This window comes from Mandrillus leucophaeus, unplaced genomic scaffold (genome assembly GCF_000951045.1).
Source record: "Mandrillus leucophaeus isolate KB7577 unplaced genomic scaffold, Mleu.le_1.0 Scaffold299, whole genome shotgun sequence".
NCBI classification, from domain to species: Eukaryota; Metazoa; Chordata; class Mammalia; order Primates; family Cercopithecidae; genus Mandrillus; species Mandrillus leucophaeus.
In genome coordinates this window covers 3,999,098-4,022,075 of record NW_012103131.1, presented here as the reverse complement: position 1 = coordinate 4,022,075, position 22,978 = coordinate 3,999,098, and the positions used below count along the sequence as shown (strand labels likewise).

Sequence of the window (22,978 nt, the reverse complement as noted above, 5' to 3'; positions counted from 1 at the left end):
TAATTTCACTTGGAACCCAAGTTAATCCCTAGCTTCTCATTCATTAATCGTTTAGAGAAGCATTTATTAAGCATCTACTGCATGCCAGACACTGTGCTTTATATCCCCTGCCCTCTAGGCTCTCAGGTGGTGCAGGAAACAGCAGCATAGTTCTGTCTGTGTGATGGGCCATGGGGAAGCCGAGGACAGCCCCTGACACTCCGCGAGGATCTGTGCAGAGGCACCTTTGCCAAGGAAGTGATTTGAGCAGGAACTTGAAAGTATATTTGACGTTTTCAAATCAGATCTGAGGGCAGAGGGAAAGGTACACACGAAACAAGGAGCTGGGATAGGAAGAACGTGGTTGATGTGGGGACCTGCAGAGGGTCGGGCCAGGACCCAAGGGTTGTGGAGGTAGCAGTGGCTGGCGTGAGTCTGCAGGGGTCACGTGCATCAGGTTGGAAGGCCTTTCTAAACTCACTTAGGAAGTCTGGATTGAAGGCAGAGCCAAGCCTTTGAAAAGGAAGAGACATAATTAGATTTGCTCGAGAGGAAACTACTGCCTCGTGTGCAATGTGGAGGACAGATGGGAGAGGAGCGCGGCTGGGGCCTGAGGCCCAGCCAACGAGAAGAGCGTGGAGTCACTGTGCAGGAGGGGCCGCGGCTGCAGAGGCGCTCGGGATCCAGGGATAGGTCTTTGAGCAGTGAAAAGGTGGGAATGTTAGGGTTGGCCCTGGGGTTTCTGGTTCTGGTGCTGGGGAGAATGATGGAGAAGGAGGCGGAGAAATTGTGGCTTCCTCCCCTGTGTACAGGGTGAACTAGAAAACGTGCTCACAAGAAGACATGGAAGCAGTGTGGCAGAAGGCAAGGTTAACTCCACAGGAGGGGGTTGGGGCTAGTGTTAGGCCTGAAGGGGCAGCGGGAGACAGGGGGTGGGTGGGGCAGAGTGGTCACAGGGAAATTTTCCAGAAGGAACCAGAGCAAATGCTCAGAAAAATGAAAGAGCATGACTGGAAACCTAAGTGGTGTGCTGTTGTTAGAGACTCCAAAACGACCGCTGCTAGTGGGATGCCCACCGTGAACGGCCATGAAAAGTCCACTTGGCTTGGGCTTGTAGGTAACAGGAACTGTGGGTGGGTCTTGAGCAGAGGTTGGACAGCTGACCCAGGGAAGGGACGACCCAGGCATAAATGGTGAGTTGTAGTCGTTGTAATCGTGGAGATGCATGCCATGGACAGGTGAGCCTCCAGAAGGCCACCACCACACCCGCCACAGAATGAGCTCCTTTTGGGCACCTAGCCTGGTGCTGTGGCGAGAAGGAGGGTGGATATGATATGGTCCAGCCCTCGAGGGAGTCCTAGCTGATGGGGTGAAAACATCATCTTCCAACCCCTCCCCTGGTTATAGATGCTGCTGAGTGAGCGATGTGTGTTCCCTGGGGTGACGTAGCAGAGGCAGTGATGGGTCCTGCCTTGGGAAGGGGAGGGAGGTTTTGGAAGGTTTGGACTCAGCCTGGAGGTGGGAGTCCACTGTGCAGAGGAATCAAAGGGGCTTTGTGAAGATAGGCGAGCATGTGGGTGAGGAGTGAGGGAGAGGCTGCCATGCGTTTCAGAACTGGGGTGGTTTCAGGGCGCTGTGTTGAGGGGAAGATGCAGTGAGGCAAGCAGTGGGGCTCATGTGGGAGGGGTGGACTAAGGACAGAGTGAAGGACGTTGTGTTGTAGGCTGAGGCCAGTAAGTGCCCAGTGAATACTCATTAATCCCCAATCCATCAGAAATGGTCCTGCCTGAGATGCTGTTGGATCCATTCATTTCCGGACCTTTTCCACAAGGGAAAGTCAAAATGGCCCCAGGAAGAGCCCAAAACCAGCCTTGAGCGAGAAGTCATCCCAATTGCTTATGCAAAGCCAGTGGTCGTCTCCAGCAAGTACAGCGGAGGGCTCTCTAATTGAATACCAGCACTCTGTCCTTATATCATCAGTGTAGCAAGCACTGGGTAGATTAATACACTGTCCCAAAACAACCCAACTGTGATAATTGGACAGGACACACTTAATATGAAGCACTGAATAGAAAAGTTTCTTTTCATTTTGAGCAAAGCCATCCTAACCATCAGAAGCCTAGGGAATACCTCCCTGGCATAATTAGCCGGTCCTGAAGTCTGGCTGAATGCAAATGCTCTTCCTTGTGACCAGGGCGGCCGGGGGCTCTGTGATGAGGCATGATCTTGTCAGCTTAACGAGGCCCATTAATAATCCACTGGCGTTTCTATTTTCAAAATTGTCTTCTGTGTCTAATGGTATTGAGGAGTCAGGCGAAAATCACTTGGTGCCCTCTAAATGGGATTCTAAATCTTCTCTCCTAGGAGATTACACGTGCTGTGACTTGGTTGTAAAAATAAAGGAATGTAAGAAGAGTGAGGACCCCACCACGCCTGAGCCCGCCACAGCAGCACCCTCGCCAGCACCCCCTGAGACAGCAGGGAGCCCTGGCCTGTCCGAAGACTGTTCTGAGCCTCAGCAAATGCCTACAAGATCCTTGACCTTGCAAGTAAGGCCTTCTGTGTGTCGTGGCTTGATTCGTGCCAAAGGGAGAGGTTTCCTACGGAGTCCGTGAGCACACACTCCCTCACTTCCACCTCTGAGGCTGGAAACCTGATTTCACTTCATAGCAGCTATGTGACTGGGCAGGTCCCCTAAGCTTTCTGGGCTACTCTGTCACTGTTTGAATAATGGAGACAATGACACTGACTCCTCCAGGTTAGAATGAAGATCAAATACTATCAGTAGTGACAGTGACAGCGGCAGTGATGGATGCTCCAGCCTTCCACAGGTCACTTCCTAGGCATCAGTGCCTCTAATCCATGCAAGACTCCCAGGAGGTAGGAACCTGTAGGAGCTCCAGATCTCAGTGTCTTCAGATGATGACACTGAGCCTTTGAGAGGTAAAGTTGCCCAAGGTCACATGGTCATGAATGGAAGGATAGGAAAGTTTTAGTTTGGCATCTTTTCCCAATTGCTTTATAAAATGTAGTATGCATACATTTTATAAAGTTTAAAAATACAGAGAAATAAAAATTAGGAGGGCAAACAACCTCAGAGAAAGTCTCTGCTAACTGTATTGCACAGCTAGCCACACCTTCTTGGAAGGCACTTAATAAGTTTGCAAACCTCCCTGCAGTTGCAGGTGTGGAGATGGCTCCACTGGCTGGCTCCTGTACCCAGGGGGCCTTGGTGGGACCTGGGTGAGGCATTCATGCTGCCCTCAAAGTCTCCAAGGACATTCTTGATGGGGTGGGCAGCCGAGGCAGAAGCTACACGTAAGCCACCAGTCTGTTCCTAAGGGTTATCTCTTTAGGCATGGAACTCTCTTGAAGCTTCAGCACATCCAGTGACTTATATCTTGTGGTTCTCTGCTCCTGGTGGCTGGCATCATGTGGGGAGCTGGCTGAGAAGACTTCTTCCCTAGCATAGCTGCCAGGGACACATATGTGACACAGACTGAGCCCACACTTCTTCCCCCTGGGCACGCTGAACTCCCAGAGGAAGAGCAAGGGGGCAGAGGAACATTTTGGTCATGGCAGCACGCCCAGCGAGCCTTTGCTGAGCGTATACATGCAGGACTCCTACTATGTGAGTGATGCATTGTTAATGAGACATGGCCCATGACTTCCTGGAGCTCACAGCCTAGCACCGAGGTAAATGTGTGACTCACTGTTGCTCAGGCCCATCGGTGAAGCACCATGCTCTGACTCAACAGGACATTTCAACAGGGATTCCTGGGGTAGATGGAACTTGAACCAATGGCTATGGGTGGTACTTCAGGCTGGGGACAACTTGAGCAGAGACACTCAGGAATAGTAAGTTAAGACCATAAAAAGCAGTGCAGGAAAAGAATGGGGTTCCCACGGATGGGTTGTTACCATGTGATCTACCAAACTACCATGAGCCTCAGTTTTTGCACCTGTCAAATGGAAAGAAATATGCCTGCCTTCGTGAACAGCTGTGGGACTCCACGAGGTGATGAATACACATGGAGCACCTAGCCCAGTGTCTGGGACACAGCGGAATGGCAGTTAGTCTTGTTCAGGAGACCTGTGTGGGTGGCTTGGTGCATGGAGGTGGGAGTGGAGACACAGGGATCTCTGACATGGTTTGTGGAGCTCACAGAACCTTCTGCATAGGCAAAGGCTTCCTCCCAACTCTTTCTACCCGGGAGGAGGAGCTGTTTCCTTTTGCCGCAGTTGTGGTGCCTCCTGAAAGGGCGTGTTTTTCACACTGAGTGAATGATCTGTGTCTGTGCTTCTTGGGGCTTCCAAGTGCAACAGAAGCAAGTGACTCAGCACCTCCGTTCCCTCCACACCCATGTCTCTTTGGAATACAGAATGTAGGGCTCTTGGATTGTCTTTTGGGAACAAATGACTCAGCAGGGTAGAAAGAGGAATGGGCAGACGTTGCCTCTGCACTCCCGGCTTTGATGCCAGTTGCCGGTCAATCCTGCTGCAGCAGGGGTCTCAGCGCTGGCCAGGCCTGACCCCCAGGACCTGTGTTGTCAACATGCCTGTTACCCTCTTTACACAAGGATGTAGAAGAAAATTGTGACGTACTTTTGCACCGTGGCTTTTGGTCTCGGAAAGTCATGCTTGCCATCAGCTTCTTGGCCACATCAGACAGATGTGTTGCCTTTGTGTGTCACTGCTCTTAAAAATGACATATTTTCTTTGCTTTGCATAGGAAGCACTGGAAGTTCGTAAGCCTCAGTTCATTTCTCGCTCACAAGAACGGCTGAAAAAGCTCGAACACATGGTCCAGCAGAGGAAAGCCCAGCGGAAGGAGGACCTGAGGCAGAAGCAGAGCGTCCTTCCCATCCGCACCAGCAAGAAGCAGTTCACGGTTCCCCATCCTCTGAGTGGTAAGCTGCACGTGGCTTGTGGAGACTGGAAAAGACCGGGGCGGGGGCTTCCTGGAGCTGGAGGCTTCACTCAGGAGTGATGGTTCCAAGTGATGCCCCTGACATATGCAGAACCTGTTATGGCTCCAAGTGGCTGACCCTCAGCATCAGAAAGCCTGTTCTTGGAGCCAGCCCATTTTGAGAGATCACATATGGGCATTGAGCTCAGCAGAAACAACTTGGGACACCAATTTACCATTACAGCTGGGACAGAAGCCACACCACTATAGCAGCCAGGGTAGCAAGTTCAAATTCTTGGCTCCTAATAGATATTTGCAAGAGATCCCCTTTGCCCTTTATAGATTGCAAAACAGATCTCGGGGTGAGAGGTTGACTCCAGCTTGTCTACATCAACATTCGTCATCTTGAAACCCCTTTCCTGCTGTGAGCTCAGAGGATGCATGGCCAGCTTCCCAGCACTGTGAGGCCAGTGTCACACTGACCCTGTGAGGGAGGGCACTTCCTTACTCACTGGAGAGGGAGTTATCAGGAACCTTCTCTGGGTGCCATGCTGGGAGCAAGACTGACCTCAGTCCCTACTTCGTGGAGCTTATAAACAGACCATTAAACTAGCAAGAATAACAAAAAGAAATGAGGGTAAGGATGGGGGACATCAGAGCACATACTTAGTGACTGCCAACCCAAATCTTAAAATCTGGAGGCCTGGAGAAACCCCAGTTTTATTCCTTTGGATAGAGGAATGAGATCTTTCTTCCTAGGAAAATGTTTTGGCCCCTAGGAGGTGAAATCATGAGTATAACTCAGAATAAAAGTCTTTTGGGGAAATAACTGTATTCAATAAAGTGCAGCTTAGCAAACATTACCAAGATCTCATTCCGGGTGCCTGGGGGACTGAGGAAAAGGGTGTTGTAATAGAATTCCTGTGAACCTCCCCAGTCTATGAGCAGACTAAGTCTCCTTCCCTCCACCAGAACTCTGCTGGTGGAGCTGTCTAAAGACCTCGGGGAGGAATGAATTTGAATGCATCCTTCCCTGTGGCTAAATATTTGCCAAGACACCTGCTGCTCCCTCCGCATGACAATTTCTAGTATACTAACAAAAGGGGGTATGCAAAGAGCTCCCCATGGGAAAACGTGTCTCTAACCAGTGCTGTAAGTCCGTTGGCAGATATAGGTTCAATGGGGATACAGTTTCCAGGAGGCTGTTTCGTCTCTGGCCCAATAAAGAGAAAACTGGGTTCAGGCACAGACTTCTCAAGTTGCTGTGAGAACCAAAGCCAGCACCAGGAGACCTCTGGGGCCTTCAGTGCCTACACTGGCCCTGGGCAGTGTTGGGTGTTGGTGCCCAGGCTGTGTGGGCCACTTAGCCTCAATAGTTCTGAAGATGCTACTTGAGAGCATGGTTAGGCTACCAAATTTGTGGTCAGCAAATATAGAATGACGCCACTTTAGAGCTCAAGACTCACGTACACACACAGAATGGCGCTGAGGGCTTCCTTTTCAGTCAGGTCCCTTCACTTTGTGTGGGAAGAAACAGAGACCCAGAGACCTTAGGGAACCTGTTTAGTGTGGTGCTGTGCTGGGCTTCTCTTCTCCTGGGCCAGCACCTCCCGGCTGTGCCATTCTACCGGCCACAAGTGGTCTGGGACACCACCATCCCAAGTGCCAGAGGCAATGTGGCCTTGGCCATCTGCACTGGTTTCCTAGGGCTGCTGTGAGAAATCACCAAACACAGGGCTTAAAAGAACAGGACCTGGCGGGGCCCAGTGGCTCAAGCCTGTAATCCCAGCAGTTTGGGAGGCCGAGGTGGGTGGATCCCTTGAGCCCAGGAGTTCAAGACCAGCCTGGCAACACACAGAAACCCTGTCTCTACAAAACGTACAAAAATTGGCCAGGCATGAAGGTGCATGCCTGTGGTCCCAGCTACTTGGGAGGCTGAGGTGCGAGGATCACCTGAGCCTGGCTAGGTCACGGCTGCAGTGAGCCGTGATCGTACCACTTCACTCCAGCCTGGGCAACAGAGCACAAGACCCTGTCTCAGAAAAAGCAAAATACAAAAAAACCAAACAAACAAAAAACAAGCCCAGAAACATTTTCTTGCAGTTCTGGAGGCCAGAAGTCAAAATCGAGGTTTCCACAGGGTTGGTTACTTTCTAGAGGCGCAGTGGGCAATGCTGTGTCCAGCCTCCCTCTCTGCTCCTGGCGGCTTCCTGCAGTCCTCAGTGTTCCTTGGTTTGTAGATACAGCACTACGGTCTCTGCCTCTGTCTCTACATGGCCGTCTTCCCTGCGTCTGTGTCTCTATGTTCAAATTTCCTTTCCTCATAAAGACGATGGTCACTGGATTAGGGCTACCCTCATCCAGTCAGACCTCATTTTAACTTGATTACCTCTGCAAAGACCCTATTTCTAAAGAAGTCACATTCAGAGTTATGGGGGATTAGGACTTAAACATATCTTTTTGTTGGGGAGACACCATTATACTCATTATATCATCCAACTGGTGTTTGCCCAAAACAAATATCCTTACAAGTTCACATTCCTTTAAATGAAAATCTTAAAATTGTATATAATAAAAAGTAACCAGGCTCAGTTCAGAATGTTAACTAACTGAATACCTTTTACTCCCCAAATTCCAAGACAGTCCTGGCAACCAGCATGCTCTCAAAGTGGGACTTGGCCAACATGGGTTTTATGGCCACCCTGACCATCCCTGTGGTATTTATGTGTTGACGAGAGCTTTACTTTGGGGTTTGTTTGTGTTAGGTCAGTGAAATCAGACAACCTCTGAAACCATAGCCTCATAGAAGCTTGGGCAAGTGAGAAGAAATGTTTAAGGCCCTATTAAACAAGTCTGCAGTACACATCTCGTCTTCAGCCTGTCTGCTGGCAAGATGATAAAAGTAAAATGCAGATGTTTTTCTTACATGCTAAATTAGTTAATAAATCATATGCGTGAACGAGCTCTGGTTACAGCGTCAAGGCGCCTGCTAAAAAGAAGACTCCTATTTGCTTTTGGTACTGGGGTAGCTGCCTCTGATTGGGGCTTGTCAAGCAGTCTTGGCTCAGGAGCAGAACCTGAAAGGTTCAGGTGGGAGCCTCGGCAGCTGACAATGCCAGAGAAGCCAGTCCCTGGACTTGCAGGGGATGACTATGGTAAGAACCAGGGAACCAGCTGAACTTTATGGTAGCTAGTGAATTCTGAGCACCTCTGAGGCCAGGGGAAGAGTGCTGCATGTGGGTGAGTGTTAATTAGGGTTAGGGCTCCTTGTTTGGAAGCAGGAAAATTTTCATGAACAACTGGGGACTCTAGAGGGACCAGGAAGTAGCATTGTCAAGGTCCTAGCTACAGTCCATAGCCTGTCTTGACTATCTTGTCACCTGTAGTTTGAACTCTCGAAGCCAATACATACGATGCATAAGTCTCTCTCCTCACCCGGGAGCTACCTGGGCCACCTTCCCATGGCTCTAGCAGTGACAGAAGGAACTTCTTTGTCCATCTCTTCAGCATACCTTGTTTGAGAACCCACACAGTGCTAGGCACAGTCCCTAGTCTGCCCACCTTGTGGGGAAGCAGGCGGGTGAAGAGGCAATGCTCATAGGATTCTCATAGTGCCACGAAAGGGGTTTGCTGAGGTTGTTGTGGAATCTCATAGATGGTAGCCTTGCTCCCACCCTGGGGAGGAAGGTTCCCGACGTGGGGGAGAACCATGCCAATGGGGCAGGGTGGGTGAAGAGGGGAATACACAGTGAAGAAAGGAGGCTGGGGATACGCAGTTTAGCTATGATTGGATGGTAAAATGGGAATGGGCGGGGAGGTGAAGGGGCCAAAGAGGAGCCCAAGGAAAGATGAACTGTAGATGTGGCTAAGTGTAACCTTATTCTGAGGTCAAAAGCAGGGCTGGGAACTAGTAGTGTAGCTTCAGGTATGACATGATGAGGGTGGGGCTTGGGCAGGGCAGTGGGATGAGGAAGGTGGTGGATGCCAGGGGTTCTCAGGTAGAGGGATCAGTGGGAGGTGGTGATTGTGAGATGTGGAGGACCGAGGCTGATACCCACGGACGCCACGGGAAGGTGGCAGGAGAGCTGGCCTTTGCTTTCAAGTCTCTGACATTAGGAACACCCCAACCCAAGGGCCTCTCTCCTCCCCAAGTCAGGGCTCTACCTGTGCAATTCACCAGAGTTGCCTGGGAGCGATAAGCAAGGCTTCCCCATCATCACCACACAGCTCCTGGGGTCCCAAGTGGATTGGGTCGTGTTCAAAGGCTGGACACAACCTGGGAATTAGTGTGTTCCAGAACTTGTCATTGCTCCGCCTTACAGGTGAATCCAGAACAGGATAGGCTAAAAATAAGTGTGAAGCATCAGGCACAGCCCCTGCAGGTTATAGTGGGGACAGTGCCTGCAAGTATTAGGGGGTATAGTCCCCGCAGGTGGGAGGAGTACAGCCCCTGCAGGTAGGGGACACAGCCTCTGTGGGCAGTAGAGGGCATAGGCCCTGCAGGCAGTAGGGGTACAGCTCCTATAGACAGTAGGGGTAAACCATAGCTTCCAGGCAGTACGGGGTCAGCCTGTGCATAGGGGCACAGCCTTTGCAGATTGTAGAAGGTACAGCGCTTGTAGGTAGTCAAGGTACAACCTCTGCAGGTCATAGGAACAGGGTCCCTGCAAGTTGTAGAGGGTATCGCCCCTGCAGGCAATAGGGGGTTCAGCATTTGTAGGTCATAGGGGGTACAGGCCCTGAAGGCAGTAGGGGTACAACTCCTACAGGTCATAGGGGTACAGTCTGCAAGTCATAGGGCTACATCTCCTGCAAGTCATATGGATACAGCCCCTGCAGGTCATAGGGGTACCTCCCCTGCAGGTAGTAGGGGGCAGAGCCACTGCAGGCAGTAAGGATACTGTCCCTGTGTTCATAGGGGGTACCATATCTGCAGACTGCAGGTGCTCAATCACTGGCAGTCTTCACTGTGCCCTGTTGACACAATTGTGCCTGTATCCTGTGCCCACTGGAGCTCATCAAACTGGCCCTGGCTATCTCCTTCCAGGCTGGGGGCCCAGCTTCAGAGCCTCCCTGGATTCCATCCCTCACGCCAAAACCCAGACCCCTCTCAGCCTGACTCTGCCCACTCTCACCCTTGCCAGTTGGTCTCACTTCTTGTCCTTCCTTCACTCCCAAAACATTCATGATCAGGGTTCCCAAACCACTGGAGAGAAGCCTCTGTCGCTCCTCCTCTTTGTGCTATAAAATCCCGCCTAACCTTGCAAGCGCCTCTCAAGTCCAGCCTTTTTATTCAACCCTTACCCCCAGACCCTTTCCTGTGCTTCATGTAATACCTGAGCTGGGCTCTGGTGGCTTTCATCTCTCAGCTGAGCACTTTGCTGTGAATTACTGTTGCTGCCTGTACTCACTGCAGTTAACTCAGCCTGAGAGTGCTCAAACTCAGCCCATGTTGCCCCCTTCTATTCTCAGCTCATTTCCTCCTCTGAGGACACCTGTCAGGGTCCTCCTCCATGGCTCTCTCAGTTTGTCCCCTTAACTTTCGAATGTGTAGAAAACCCTTCAGGAACATCCCCTTCTTCCACAAAGCCTCCTGACTCCCATCCTGTCTTTCTGCCCTTCACTTCCTCTCCTCTCCTCTCACTCCCATGTGAACACTCTTGGCATCCTGGTATTCTTGCATCCCTCCAGATCACCTGCCTTCTTCCCTTCTTCACTTTGGCTTAAGGTTGTGTGGTTGCATTGGAAAACCTTCTAGATTGTAAGAGCTGGTGGGCACACTCCACGCCAAATCACTGCGAGAGGCCCTGCTGCATCTAACACAACAGACAGAATTCATCCGAATTGCATTATCCATACTTCCCAAGGTGAGCCAAGTCAGAGCCATTCAAATCATGCACCGGTAGAGGAACGGAATTCTCTGGAAGGCACGGCAGAATTCCTTCTCCAACAAATCTTCTTTCCCTGATGATTCTTGGTTGGAGCAAGTATTAAAATTAATTTGGACTCCTGGAGCATCTAGCCGAAGATACGACCCAGCAGATAGGAGACAGCAGTGGAAGGTATCTCAGTAATAAAGATTTGCTCACTGAGCACAGGTCACACCATCCTTCCTGTTGCCCGGTCTGATCTCAAGGCTCTCATTCTCCATAAGGCCTTTAAATAAATATTTGGGGCTAGTTCTCCTGATATTACTCACAAAAGAATTTTTAAATGGGCTTATCAGATAAAAATAAATTTTTACTTTATCAGTCTACAAAGAAAACAGGAAGCATGAATTACTGAAAAGACTGTTTCCCCAATTCAAAGACATCCACTTGTACACTTTTATTATCGTCCTTCACAGACACTGTGAGGTTGTATGTTTTTATTAAGATGCTTGGGAAGAAAAGATCAATTTATGTCTATTGATTGGAAGTGGATTTAAAGGACAATTGTACTTACAATTAAAATAATGTAAGGTAAAAACACTGAGTTTCCAAATGATAAGGAAAATGACTTTGTGAGGAGTTATATTTCCCAATTGCCTTGATTTTATTTTACAAGTGATTTCCCTTTATATTCCACAAAGCAGCTAAGTAATAAACCTTGCAGTGACACCATAGATATAAATCTACTTGGCGACTAGCATAAAGTTTATTAATAATCCACAAATCACCATATTTTATGGTTCTCTAAAAAATGCTGGGAAACCCTGGAATTGGAGCAAATGGTGAAGTTACACTATCAGACTTGTACTGGATGTAGCTGTTTGATGGTGAGGTTGTGATTCAAGTCATTGTTAAAATTCCTTTCAATGAGCAGTTTAAACTTGTCATTAAAAAAACCAAATGCCCACATTTTGTTTCAACTTTAAGATTTAATTGACAAATAAAAGTTGTATGTATTTATGGTGAATGATATGACGTTTTGATATATGTATATATTGTGAAATGATTAAATGCAGGTAACATATCCATCACCTTGCATACTTTTGGTGAGAACATTTAAGATCTATTAATACTACTCCCAGTAATTTTCACATATAAAAAAGCTTTATTATTAACTGTAGTCATCATGCTCTACAATAGGTATCCAGAATTTACTCCTTCTGTTTAGCTGAAACTTTGTACCCTTTGACCAACATCTCCCAGATTCTCCCCTGCTAATGCCTAGTAACCAACATTCTACTCTGCTTCTATGAATTTGATATTTTTAGATTTCACATATAAGTAGGATCATACAGTATTTGTCTTTCTGTTCCTGGTTTATTTCACTTAGCATAATGTCCCCCAGGTTCATCTCTGGTGTTGTGGATGACAGGATTTCCCTCTTCTTTAATGCTGTATAGTATTCCATTGTATGTGTATGTGTGTGTGTGTGTGTGTATATATATCAATAGACTATGAGAAATTGTGTACATATACACACATATATGTATATATACATTATACATATATGTGATATACATACATTATACATATATGTGATATATATGTACACACATATGGAGAGAGAGATATATATATCAAAAGACCAATCAATAGGCATAAATTGATATTTTCTTCCCAAGCATCTTAAAAAAACACGACACCTCACAGTGTCTGTGAAGGACAATAATTCACACACACACACATACACACACACTACATTTTCTTTATCCAAGAAAATGTTTCTTTGTTGACTTTCTGTCTTGATGACCTGTCTAATGCTGTCAGTGGAATATTGAAGTTCCCTACTCTTATTGTATTGCTGTCTATCTCATTTCTTAGGTCTATTAGTAATTGTTTTGCAAATTTGGGAGTTCCAGTGTTAGATGTATACATATTTAGGATTGTGATATTTTCCTAAAATTGGATAAGGCCTTTTATCATCATGTAATATCCCTCTTTGTCTTTTTTAACTGCTGTTGCTTTAAAGTTTGTTTTGTCTGATGTAAGAATAGCTACTCCTTCTTGCTTTTGGTGTCCATTTGCATGAAATGCCTTTTTCTACCTCTTTACTTGAAGTTTATGTGAGTCCTTATGTGTTAGGAGAGTTTCTTTAAGGCAACAGATGGTTGGCTGGTGAATTCTTATCCAATCTATAGTTCTGTATCTTTTAAGTGCAGCATTTAGGCTATTTACATTTAATATTAGTATTGAGATGGGAGGTACCATTTTATTCATCGTGCTGTTTGTTGCCTATGTACCTTGCTTTTTGTTTTCTGTTTTTGCTTTTTAAATTGTATTTTTGTTTTATAGATCCTGTGAGATTTATGCTTTAAAGAGGTTCCGTTTTGATGTGTTTCCAGGATTTGTTTCATGATTTAGAGCTCCTTTTAGAGTTCTTGTAGTGGTGGCTTGGTAGCGGCAAATTTATATATAATGCTTAGTTTCACTGGATACAAAATTCTTGGCTGATAATTGTTTTATTTGAGGAGGCTGAAGATAGGGCCCCAATCCCTTCTAGGCTGTAGGGTTTCTGCTGAGAAATCTGCTATTAATCTGATAAATTTTCCTTTATAGGTTACCTGGTGCCTTTGTCTTAGAGCTCTTAAGATTCTTTCCTTCATCTTAACTTCAGATAACCTGATGACGATGTGCCTAGGCTATGATCTTTTTGAGATGAATTTCCCAGGAGTTCTTTGTGCTTCTTGCACTTGGATGTCTAGGCCTCTAGCAAGGCCAGGGAAGTTTTCCTCGATTATTCCCCCAATATGTTTTCCAAACTTTTAGATTTCTCTTCTTCCTCAGGAATGCTGATTATTCTTAGTTTTAGTCATTTAACATAATCCCAGACTTCTTGGAGGCTTTGTTTATATTTTTTTATTCTTATTTTTTTGTCTTTGTTGGGTTGGGTTAATTCAATGACCTTGTCTCCAAGCTCTGAATTTCTTTTTTCTACTTGTTCAATTCTATTGCTGAGACTTTCCAGAGCATTTTGCATTTCTATAAGTGCGTTCACTGTTTCCTGGAGTGTTGATTGTTTTTCTTTATGCTGTGTATTTCCTTGAATATTTCTCCCTTCACTTCTTGTATCATTTTTTGGGTCTCCTTACATTGGGCTCCACCTTTCTCTGGTGCCTCCCTCATTAACCTAATAACTAACCTCCTGAATTCTTTTTCGGATAAATCAGGTATTTCTTCTTGGTTTGGATCCTTTCCTGGTGAGCTAGTGTGATTTTTGGGGGGTGTTAAAGAGCCTCATATGTTTTGTCATATTACCAGAGTTCCTTCTCATTTGGGTAGGCTCTGTCAGAGGGAAGGTCTAGGGCTGAAGGCTGTTGTTCAGATTTTTCTGTCCCACAGGGTGTTCCCTTGATGTAGCACTCTTCCCTTTTCCTATGGATGTGGCTTCCTGAGAACTGAGCTGCAGTGATTGTTTTCTCTCTTCTGGGTCCAACCATCCAGCAGGTCTACCAGGCTCTGGGCTGGTACTGGGGGTTGTCTGCACAGAGTCCCGTGATGTTAACCATCTATGGATCTCTCAGCCATGGATACCAGCACCTGTTTCAGTGAAGGTGGCAGGGGAATGAAATGGACTCTGTGAGGGTTCTTAACTTTGGTGGTTTAATGCTCTATTTTTGTGCTGTTTGGCCTCCTGCTGGGAGGTGGCACTTTCTGGAGAGCATCAGCTGTGGTAGTGTGGAGAGGAACCGGCAGTGGGCAGGGCCCTAGAACTCCCAAGAGTATGTGCCCTTTGTGTTCGACACCAGCGTGGGTAGGGAAGGACCATCAGGTTGGGGCAGAGCTAGACATGTCTGAGCTCTGGCTCTTCTTTGGCAGGTCTTGCTGTGGCTGCTGTGGGGGATAGGGGGTGAGGTTCCCAGGTCAGTGGAGTTACTTACCTCGGAGGATTACGGCTCCCTCTGCTGAGTCATGCAGGTTGTCGGGAAAGTGGCGGAAAGCCGGCAGTCACAGGTCTCCCCCAGCTCCCACGCAATCCAAAGGGCTGGTTGCACTCCGTAATAGCACCAAGTCTGTTTCCAGGCAGTGGGCAAGCAGGGCTAAGAGTGTGCCCCAAGCTACCTTTCTCCCAGCTGTGAAAGAAAAAGGCTTTAGTTCTTCCCCTACCTGTGGAGTCTGCATGCAAGATTCATACCCTCCCCTGAGTTCTGGCCAGGAGGCTTCTTGACAGGTTCAAATTGTTACAGAGTTCAGCTGGAGGTTTCCTTCGTCTTGTGGCATTTTCCCTGAACCTCTGGCTGCCCTCCCAAAGGATTCCTGTGATGCCTGGCAGGAATGGCCTGCTTGGGGACTCAAAGAGCTCCAAGGGCCTTTCCTGCTGCTTCCTCTACCCCTGTATTTTGCTCGGCCCTTCTTAAACTTCTGTAATGCAAAAGTGAGCTCTTTTGACGCTGTTCTATAAATCCCATAAGCTTTCTTCATTCATTTTCAGTCTTTTGTCTTTGACTAGATATTTTTAAATAACCTGTCTTCGAATTCACAGGCTCTTTCTTCTGCTTAATTTGTCTGTTAATGCGTTTTACTGACTTTTTAAATTTCATTCATTATATCCTTCAGTTTCAGAATTTCTATCTGGTTCTTTTTAATTATTTCAATCTCTCTGTTAAACTTCTCATTTTATTCATGTATTGTTTTCCTGAAGTCATTTTTTTTTTCTGTGTTCTCTTATAGTTGGATGAGATTCCTTAAAACAATTATTTTGAATTCTTTGTCAGATGATGCATAGAGTTCCATTTCTTTGGGGTCAGTTACTAGACAATTATCACATTATTTTGTTGGCATTATGCTTGCTTGCTATTGTTTTTCTGTTTCTTTTTGCCTTGCAATGATGTCTGCACATTTGATGGAGCAGTCACCTCTTCTAGGTTTTAAGTACTGGTTTCATTGGGGGAAAAAAAGTCATCCTTTTCAGGTAAGTGCAAGAACACTCGGTGGAGTGTGGCAGTTCTAGCCCTAGTGAGGGTGCAGTGGCATAGCTGTCAGCTGAGGTTGACAATTGCCAATATTGCAGATGTCTTCAGTGGCCAAGGCTGTGGTTGTCTACAGCAGCAGCAAGGGTTCTTAGGGCCTTCAATGACAAAGGCTGCTGGGATCCTCCTGATAGCTTTTTCTACCACCAGGAATGTCATGGCCAAGGGGATTTCTCTTGAACTGGGTCTGGCTGTTAGGTGCACTCATGGTGATGTTGACACTGGTGTATGATGTATGGTACCAATGGAGTGGCCATGAAACCAGGGTCTGGGGCATGGGTACATATGGAGGGAACACAACTCCAGGGTCTGGGACAGCAGTTGTATAGGTTCTCAGGCATTGGCACCCCCAATGCCATGTTGGTAATGGCACACACACATACTTTTAAGAGATGCCATGTGGCCTGATTGTGTATACCAGATATACACACACATACATCATACATATACACGTGTATACATATACACACACAGATTAAATTCTATGTAACAGGTACAAATAATTTTGAAAACTGAGAACTAGTTATAGCTGTTAATATCCTATAGTTGATCTCATTTTTCTTCTTGGTTTCCTCTAGCCAAATACTAACCACAATGCATTCCAGAGGAGAACCAGATCCTTCAGATTCCTTTGAAAAATATGTTATCTGTTGTATATTGTATTATTTTAGAAGTGTGTAGTGCTCAGTGTATGTTAAAAGCATTGATAAATCCTACAGAAAAAAAGTGTTTTTTATGCTTAAATTTGTTTAATCCTATTTTTCCTAAATTATTTTTTGGACCTTGAAATGTTTTTATCTAATTCTCGATAGTCTGCTTTGGAAACATTACTTTAGGAATCTACAATGCTTTGCCAATGAAACCCCCACTGGAGTTTCAATTTGCCATTTTCCATAGAAATCTGGCACTGTGAGAAAGTGGTCTTACCCTCATTACCTGCATCCTTTATGTCGAGCAATTCCAGGAAGTGATGGCTGAGGGTCCTGGGGTTCCTCTGGGCAGTAGGGTTTGGTGCAGGTTTCCATCTGTGGCTAGCTTTGCCTCACTGGAAGCTTGCCTAACAATGCACCCTGCCTGGAGCTGTCTCTGTGTGTGTACCCCAGCATCTGTAACAATGCCACCATGCTGGTGCCCAGCACAAAGTCCTCTGGAAAAAGTGGAGTCAGTCACATTCCCATTAGAAAGTCTTCACAGATGTCATAGTGTGAAATAACCACAGAAAACAAGATCAAGGGGGAAGTCTCATCCATACCAATTATATGAGAGAATAGCTGCAAGAAGCAATAAACTGCCAGAGAACTAACTGCATAACAAGGGCACAGGCTGGCCTTCCACAGCATTGCCTTCACATGCAGCTACTTCAGACTATGGCTTCAGGGACCCTGCAGCTGGGGGCCTGTTTGTTGCCATGGTATGGAGAGGTTCTGTAAACATTCAGAGTAGGGTTCCCAGATTTATCTAATGAAAATACAGGATGCCCAGTTAAAATTGCATTTCACATAAATAATGAAGCTTTTTTAGTATAAGTGTGTCCCAAATATTGTATGTCCCATATTTATGCTAAAACATATTTGTTGTGGATCTGAAATGCAAATTTAACTGAGCAGTCTTTATTTTATCTGGCAATATTTCCTCAAAGCCTCCAAACCCATGTAGGGACTTGGCTTTTTTCCTTCTCACTCTTACTACATTCTACCAAGGTAAGAGTGGTCCTCAAACCCAGGCAGGCTTCAGAATCACCCAGAAAACTGCTAAAGCCACAGACCACTGGCCTAGCCACGGAATTTCTGATTTCGATGACCTGATATAGGGACCGAGTATTTACATTTGTAACAAAGCTCCAGGTGATGTTGATGCAGCTGGTTCAGGGACTGGAAGGTAACTGGAAGCCACACAGATGTTGACATTTATGTGAAAATACAATCCCTCCTTTGAGAACTTCAACCTTATATCTTTTGTGGAGAATAAAAATCCCACTGGTACTCAGTACTCAACTCTCAGGTCTCTTGTCTACTTACTTTGAGAATAGAGGTAATTTACCTACCCACAAAACCCCTGTAAAGAGGAGAGAAGACTAGCTCGAGTGGGTTGCTGTAAGGATGAATCGAAACATGAATTTGGGGGATAGGTGCCCGGTAGAGAAAGGAACGCTGGGGGACTAGTGGTCGTTGGCATTGCCATTAGCTTCTTCACGGTTAATAGAGCACCTTCATATGGACCACTCCCAGCACAGTGGCTCATACCTATAATTACCAGCATTTTGGAAGGCTGAGGTGGGAGGACAGCTGAGGCCAGGAATTTAAGACCATCCTGGGCGACAAAAGACCATCCTGGGCAACAAAGTGAGACCCCATCTCTACGAAATACAAAACAAAAATAACAACAACAACAACAGTAACAAAAACCCTGTTATTCAGGGGAGGCTGAAGTGGGAGGATCGCTTGAGCCTGGGAGGTCGAGGCTGCAGTAAGCCATGACTGTGCCACTGCACTCCACCCTGGGCAACAGAGTGAGACCCTGGCTCAAAAAAGAAAAGTTTTTAAAAAATGATTCTGCTCCCACAATGGGTGCAGAGGAACCAAATCTTAGCATAAGTAGCTTGTCCCAAAGCACATAGCACCAAGCAAAGGCCTAACGTGACCCCAGGTTTTTAGACTTATACATGAGAAAGCTTTATCAGTTTATGGAGGCCCAGGCAAGCCAAAGATATCATCACATATACATCATAAAAGTATGATGTTTAATGCTCATTTTTTTTTTTGTAAAAAGAAACTGAATTTCCTGTTGTGTTTAGTGAGGTCATTAAGAATTTGAATCACTAAATCCTAGAGACTGGGTGTAGCTGCCCATCTTTCAGCTGATTTCCTTTCAACTTCAACAGTGTGCTCATTGCAGAAAGTAGTCTGTATCACTTTGTTAGCCACTGCTGAGCTCCCCTGGGTGGAAATGCATGTTTTGGGCAACTGACAGGAGTCCTCCACTGGGATTCATGTTGTAAGTTTCTGGTCTTGGGTAAGAATCTGGTTAGTTTGAGAGTCTCTGATCCTGTCAACATTGGGGCAAACTGAATTTGCACAGGTAGAGCTTGTTGTTCTGTGGGTCTTTGGCACCACGGGCAACCTGAATTAGGAGGTGATGTGTACCAGCCTTCCTTAGCAGTTCCTGTAGCTTTTATGGGGAACCCTTTGTCTATTACTGGATCTCTTGTGGAGTAACCAGTCCATTAAAAAAATGTTAAGCACTGGATATCTTTTGGCCATAGGAATGTAGTGCGAATGGGAAAAAGCAAGGATATTAGGGGCTGAGAAGAGACTTCCCTGTCCTCTAGGAGTTCATGTGCCACTTGCGGAGAGAGTTGGCCAGGCAGACAGCTGCAAACCACGTCTAGAATCATATAGGAGAAGACCCCTAGGGAGCCAGGAAGAGAAGGGGACTGAGTGCTCTTGGGTCCAAGAGGTAGAGCAACATGGGCTCAGGGAGTACATCAAGATTCCATTTCTCTCCCAAAATGTTTTTAATAGACATGGTCGACTTGGGGGGTCTGGGATCCTCCAGCTGGGGAAGCAAAGCTCTGGTCCTGGGCCTCATCTGCCATATTGCATCAGGGGTCTCTCCTTGGAAGATCTGGGGAGGCTTAGGGCTGCCAGTGTTCATGGGAGGACATTCTCTTCACCACCTCCCCACCAAGGGTGCAGACCCTTTATCAAATCCATCTAGTAGCTCCATAGCACCCTGTCTTTCCATGGAAGCTCCAAGATGGGACCCCATTCTGAGCTCAAACTCAAGGGTAAGTCTCTGTGTGCAAGAGAATGATCTACCCTTCCTTTACCAGGAAGCCCTATACACCTTGCTTCTCAAACTGAGTATGCAGAAGGAAATCAATTTTTTTGGAGACTCTCTGGCTTATTTTTTATTTAATTTTATGTTCCTTCACCAGAAAGTTCTCAGAACCTATTGTCTTTCCAAATTGTTACATCAGCAGCTCTCTCACGTGTCTGGACAGTAATTGGCACATGGCATCACTTTCATACCATTACCAACCTCTGTGTGGCTTCCACTCACCTGACAGGGTTCGGAAACAAGCTGCCTGCCATGTGCACCTGTCGTTCAGCAGCAGGATTCCACAGAAGATTAGAAGTGATTTTAGAAACAGGACAATGTTTAGAAAATGAGAATCCAGCATAAGATTTTATCATGAGAGCACTTCAGAGCCAAACCACCTATGAGTCGTTAACTCACCTTCTTATGGTGTCACCTGTGCTGTTTAATTTCTGGAGGGCTAATTTGGTCCAAGATAGACCACTCTCCTATTGCCTACATCAAGAAAATTAGAGGGTCCACCATGGTGAGTCGAACAGAAATTATGTACAAATTTAAACCCTGAGAACCTTGTATTTAAACCCTGAGAACCATGATGGAATTACTCTAACGGCCAGCGGCAGAGACCCAGTGGCTTTGAAATTGCATGATGCACAGCCTTGTGATCTTAGAATTTACAGTTGTTAGGGGTTCCCTTAAACACATCCATTTCCATTCTTTTGTGAAGGTCCAATCTTTAATACGAGATTCAGGGAGGTAGAGACTTGACATCTATACTCCAGGCTGGCTTGTGGACTCCCTGCTGATTTCTCTCCAACAGGTATCTCTTGGTTTTGGTGTTTCTAAGATAGGGGAAGCAAATGTCTAAAACATCCTTCAAAGTGCTCGGGCTGACTTCAGAAAAGAGGCTTCTGGAGGGCATTGTCCTAATAAATCGTGTGAACTTGATTATCATTTAGATTACCTCTTCAGTAGGGAAAATGAAGTTTGCAACCAGAGCTGTAGATAAGGGCCCTGCAGGCAGGAAAAACAGCCCAGCCCCACAAACAACCAATCATGCTGGTGGCAGGGTGATCTTTGCTGCCTTCTGGTGACACCGTCAACTGTCTGAATACTGAGGCCACTTGTCCTTTTGTATGTGTGTGTGCCTGTGTGTGCACACAGGTGATATGAGGATTACAATAAACACCCACATGTGTTTATAGAGACTAATGGGATGTCTGAGCTTTGACCTTACCAGAGTAGTTCTCAGAAGCACCCAAATCTTGGTACCTGGTTGTGTGCTGACTTTGACACAGGCAAGGGCTTGAGGAAGTCTGGCGTACCAAATTAAATTAGCAACAGACACTGTAGTTTGGATCCAATAATGAGGCAGATGCAAGACTTTTGGGGAAAAAAGTATTTTCCAGAAATATAGAAATGGGCAATTTACCTTAGTAATTTTATCAGGGGGAAAAACCCTCCTCTATTTCAATAATTCGAGGTAAACACAACTGCAGTCTCTTCCCTCCATATCAGTGAATTAGAACACATGAAACTTCAAGGAAAATCTGTAAGAGACCCATAAGCAGGCTGAAAATGGTTCTCACCTGCCACTGTAATTTTATACAGGCAGAATTTCCATTAAGAGTAATTTCATAGATAAGATTTCTCTGGTTTTTTTGTTTGTTTGTTTTTTTCCAAATGAAGCTCATGCAGGATGGGTTTCCATTCCATGAAGTGAAATCCCTGTGGGTCATGCTGTACATGTCCTGAAGGCAATTGCGCCAGGCCAGGGAAGATGGCAGTGTGCAGGTAGCCATGGGAGTCTTCTGCCCTGCACAGGAAGAAACTGAGTTGTGGGACGAGGAGAGATGAATCAAGGATGACTTATCTCTTGCTGCAAGCAGGTCCATGTGGCCCTGGGCCATCATTTTACCCACCCGCACCCACCACAGGCTATTGGGGAACATGCCTCTCTACTTCATGACCTAGCTCAGCTGTCTCCTGTTATGGAGTCTTCCCAGATGCCCCTCTTCCCTGGTGGACCTGACCACTCCCTTCTGAGGTCTCCCCTCACCCTGTGCAGACTTTGCTCTTGGCATCTAAAGGCCTTATTTACCTCATTCTCATTCTGGGCTCGGAGCTCTTAGTTTTATTTATCTTTGTGTCCCTATCGCTTAGCACCCAGGAGATAAAAACTTAACAATGGTCAAATGAATGGGTTGCTTAAACCCAAAGCCTGGGAGTCACCCTTGATTCATCTCTCCTGGCCCCTACAACTCAGTTTCTAACTGTATAGGGTAGAACAGTCCCATGGCTACCTGCACGCTGCCATCTTTCCCCACCTGGCTGCAATTGCCTGACCTGTCTCACTGGTGCCATTTTTGCATCTCTGTGGTCATCTTTTAGCAATAAAAATCAGATCTCATGTTTAAAACTCCACGCAGCTCTGCATCTCTCTTACTCTGGAGGCAAACTCCTTAACAGGCTTGCAAAGCTCCTTAAATAGGTTTGCAAAGCCCAGCGTGGGTGGTTTTCAATTCTAGGGCATATTGGAGTCATCTGGAGATTTGGTTGAGCTTCCAATGCCGACACACAGGAATCTTTGCCAAATCCCCAGGAAGTTGTAAGGCATCACCTGGGTGGAGAACCAAAGTAATCTTAGCTCTCGCCTCTGCACACTCCCTCCCCACACAGTCACAATGACCCACTTTCAGTTCCTGCTGCAGAAGCTCACTGTGCCCTTCTCCCAGATCCTCCCACAGTTGACTCTTGTGGTCATTCAGGTCTTGGTTTAAAGATCTCCTCCCCCGTAGGGACTTCTTGCCTCTCCAGTGCCCCTTTGATAAATGGTGGCATTTCATTTTCACCAGAGCATTTGCCGGATACTTTAGCTGGTTTGTGACTTGTCCAGCTTCTCCTGAAACAAATGAAATCTCATGAAGGGAGGATCTTATCTGTTATTTTTGTTTCTGAGCATCCCCTACCAACATAACTGCTCGTTAAATGTAGAAGGAAGGAGAAAGGCATATCTAAGAAATGAATTTTGGATTGGTTTTGGGAAATGGAGGAGCGCTTGGTCAGGGCTCCCGAAACACAGTTTCTGCAACCACGAGCCACTTCCTCTCTCAACGTGCCCAAAGCTTCTCCAGTGAGTTGTGTTCCTTTCACTCAAGTGAGATTGGGAGCTGTTTGCAATGCACTTGCCCTATTTCAAACCACTTCCTCACGTCTCTTTCCTCTAGGCTAGGAAAGACCCTGCTATTTATCAGATGAGCTTGGGAACCATTAGGAAAACTCCAAGTCAGCAGCAATCAACTTGCAAATACTTTCTGGGGGTGTGGGTTGAGGTCACCAGCAGGGGAAGCCCCTTTGGACACAGTCCTGCTTAT

At 46.3% G+C, this 22,978-nt stretch overlaps 1 protein-coding gene across 3 annotated transcripts in view; it reads left to right on the top strand.

Moving 5' to 3' along the window:
- Nucleotides 1–22,978, top strand: part of LOC105544154 (chromosome unknown open reading frame, human C10orf90) — a 247,403-nt gene that overhangs the window by 216,517 nt on the left and 7,908 nt on the right. For all 3 annotated transcript variants that reach the window (XM_011986442.1, XM_011986444.1, XM_011986443.1), the window contains 2 exons: nt 2,344–2,528; nt 4,712–4,889. In XM_011986442.1, the coding sequence (XP_011841832.1) occupies nt 2,344–2,528; nt 4,712–4,889 (363 nt within the window). The remainder of the gene's footprint in view (nt 1–2,343; nt 2,529–4,711; nt 4,890–22,978) is intronic.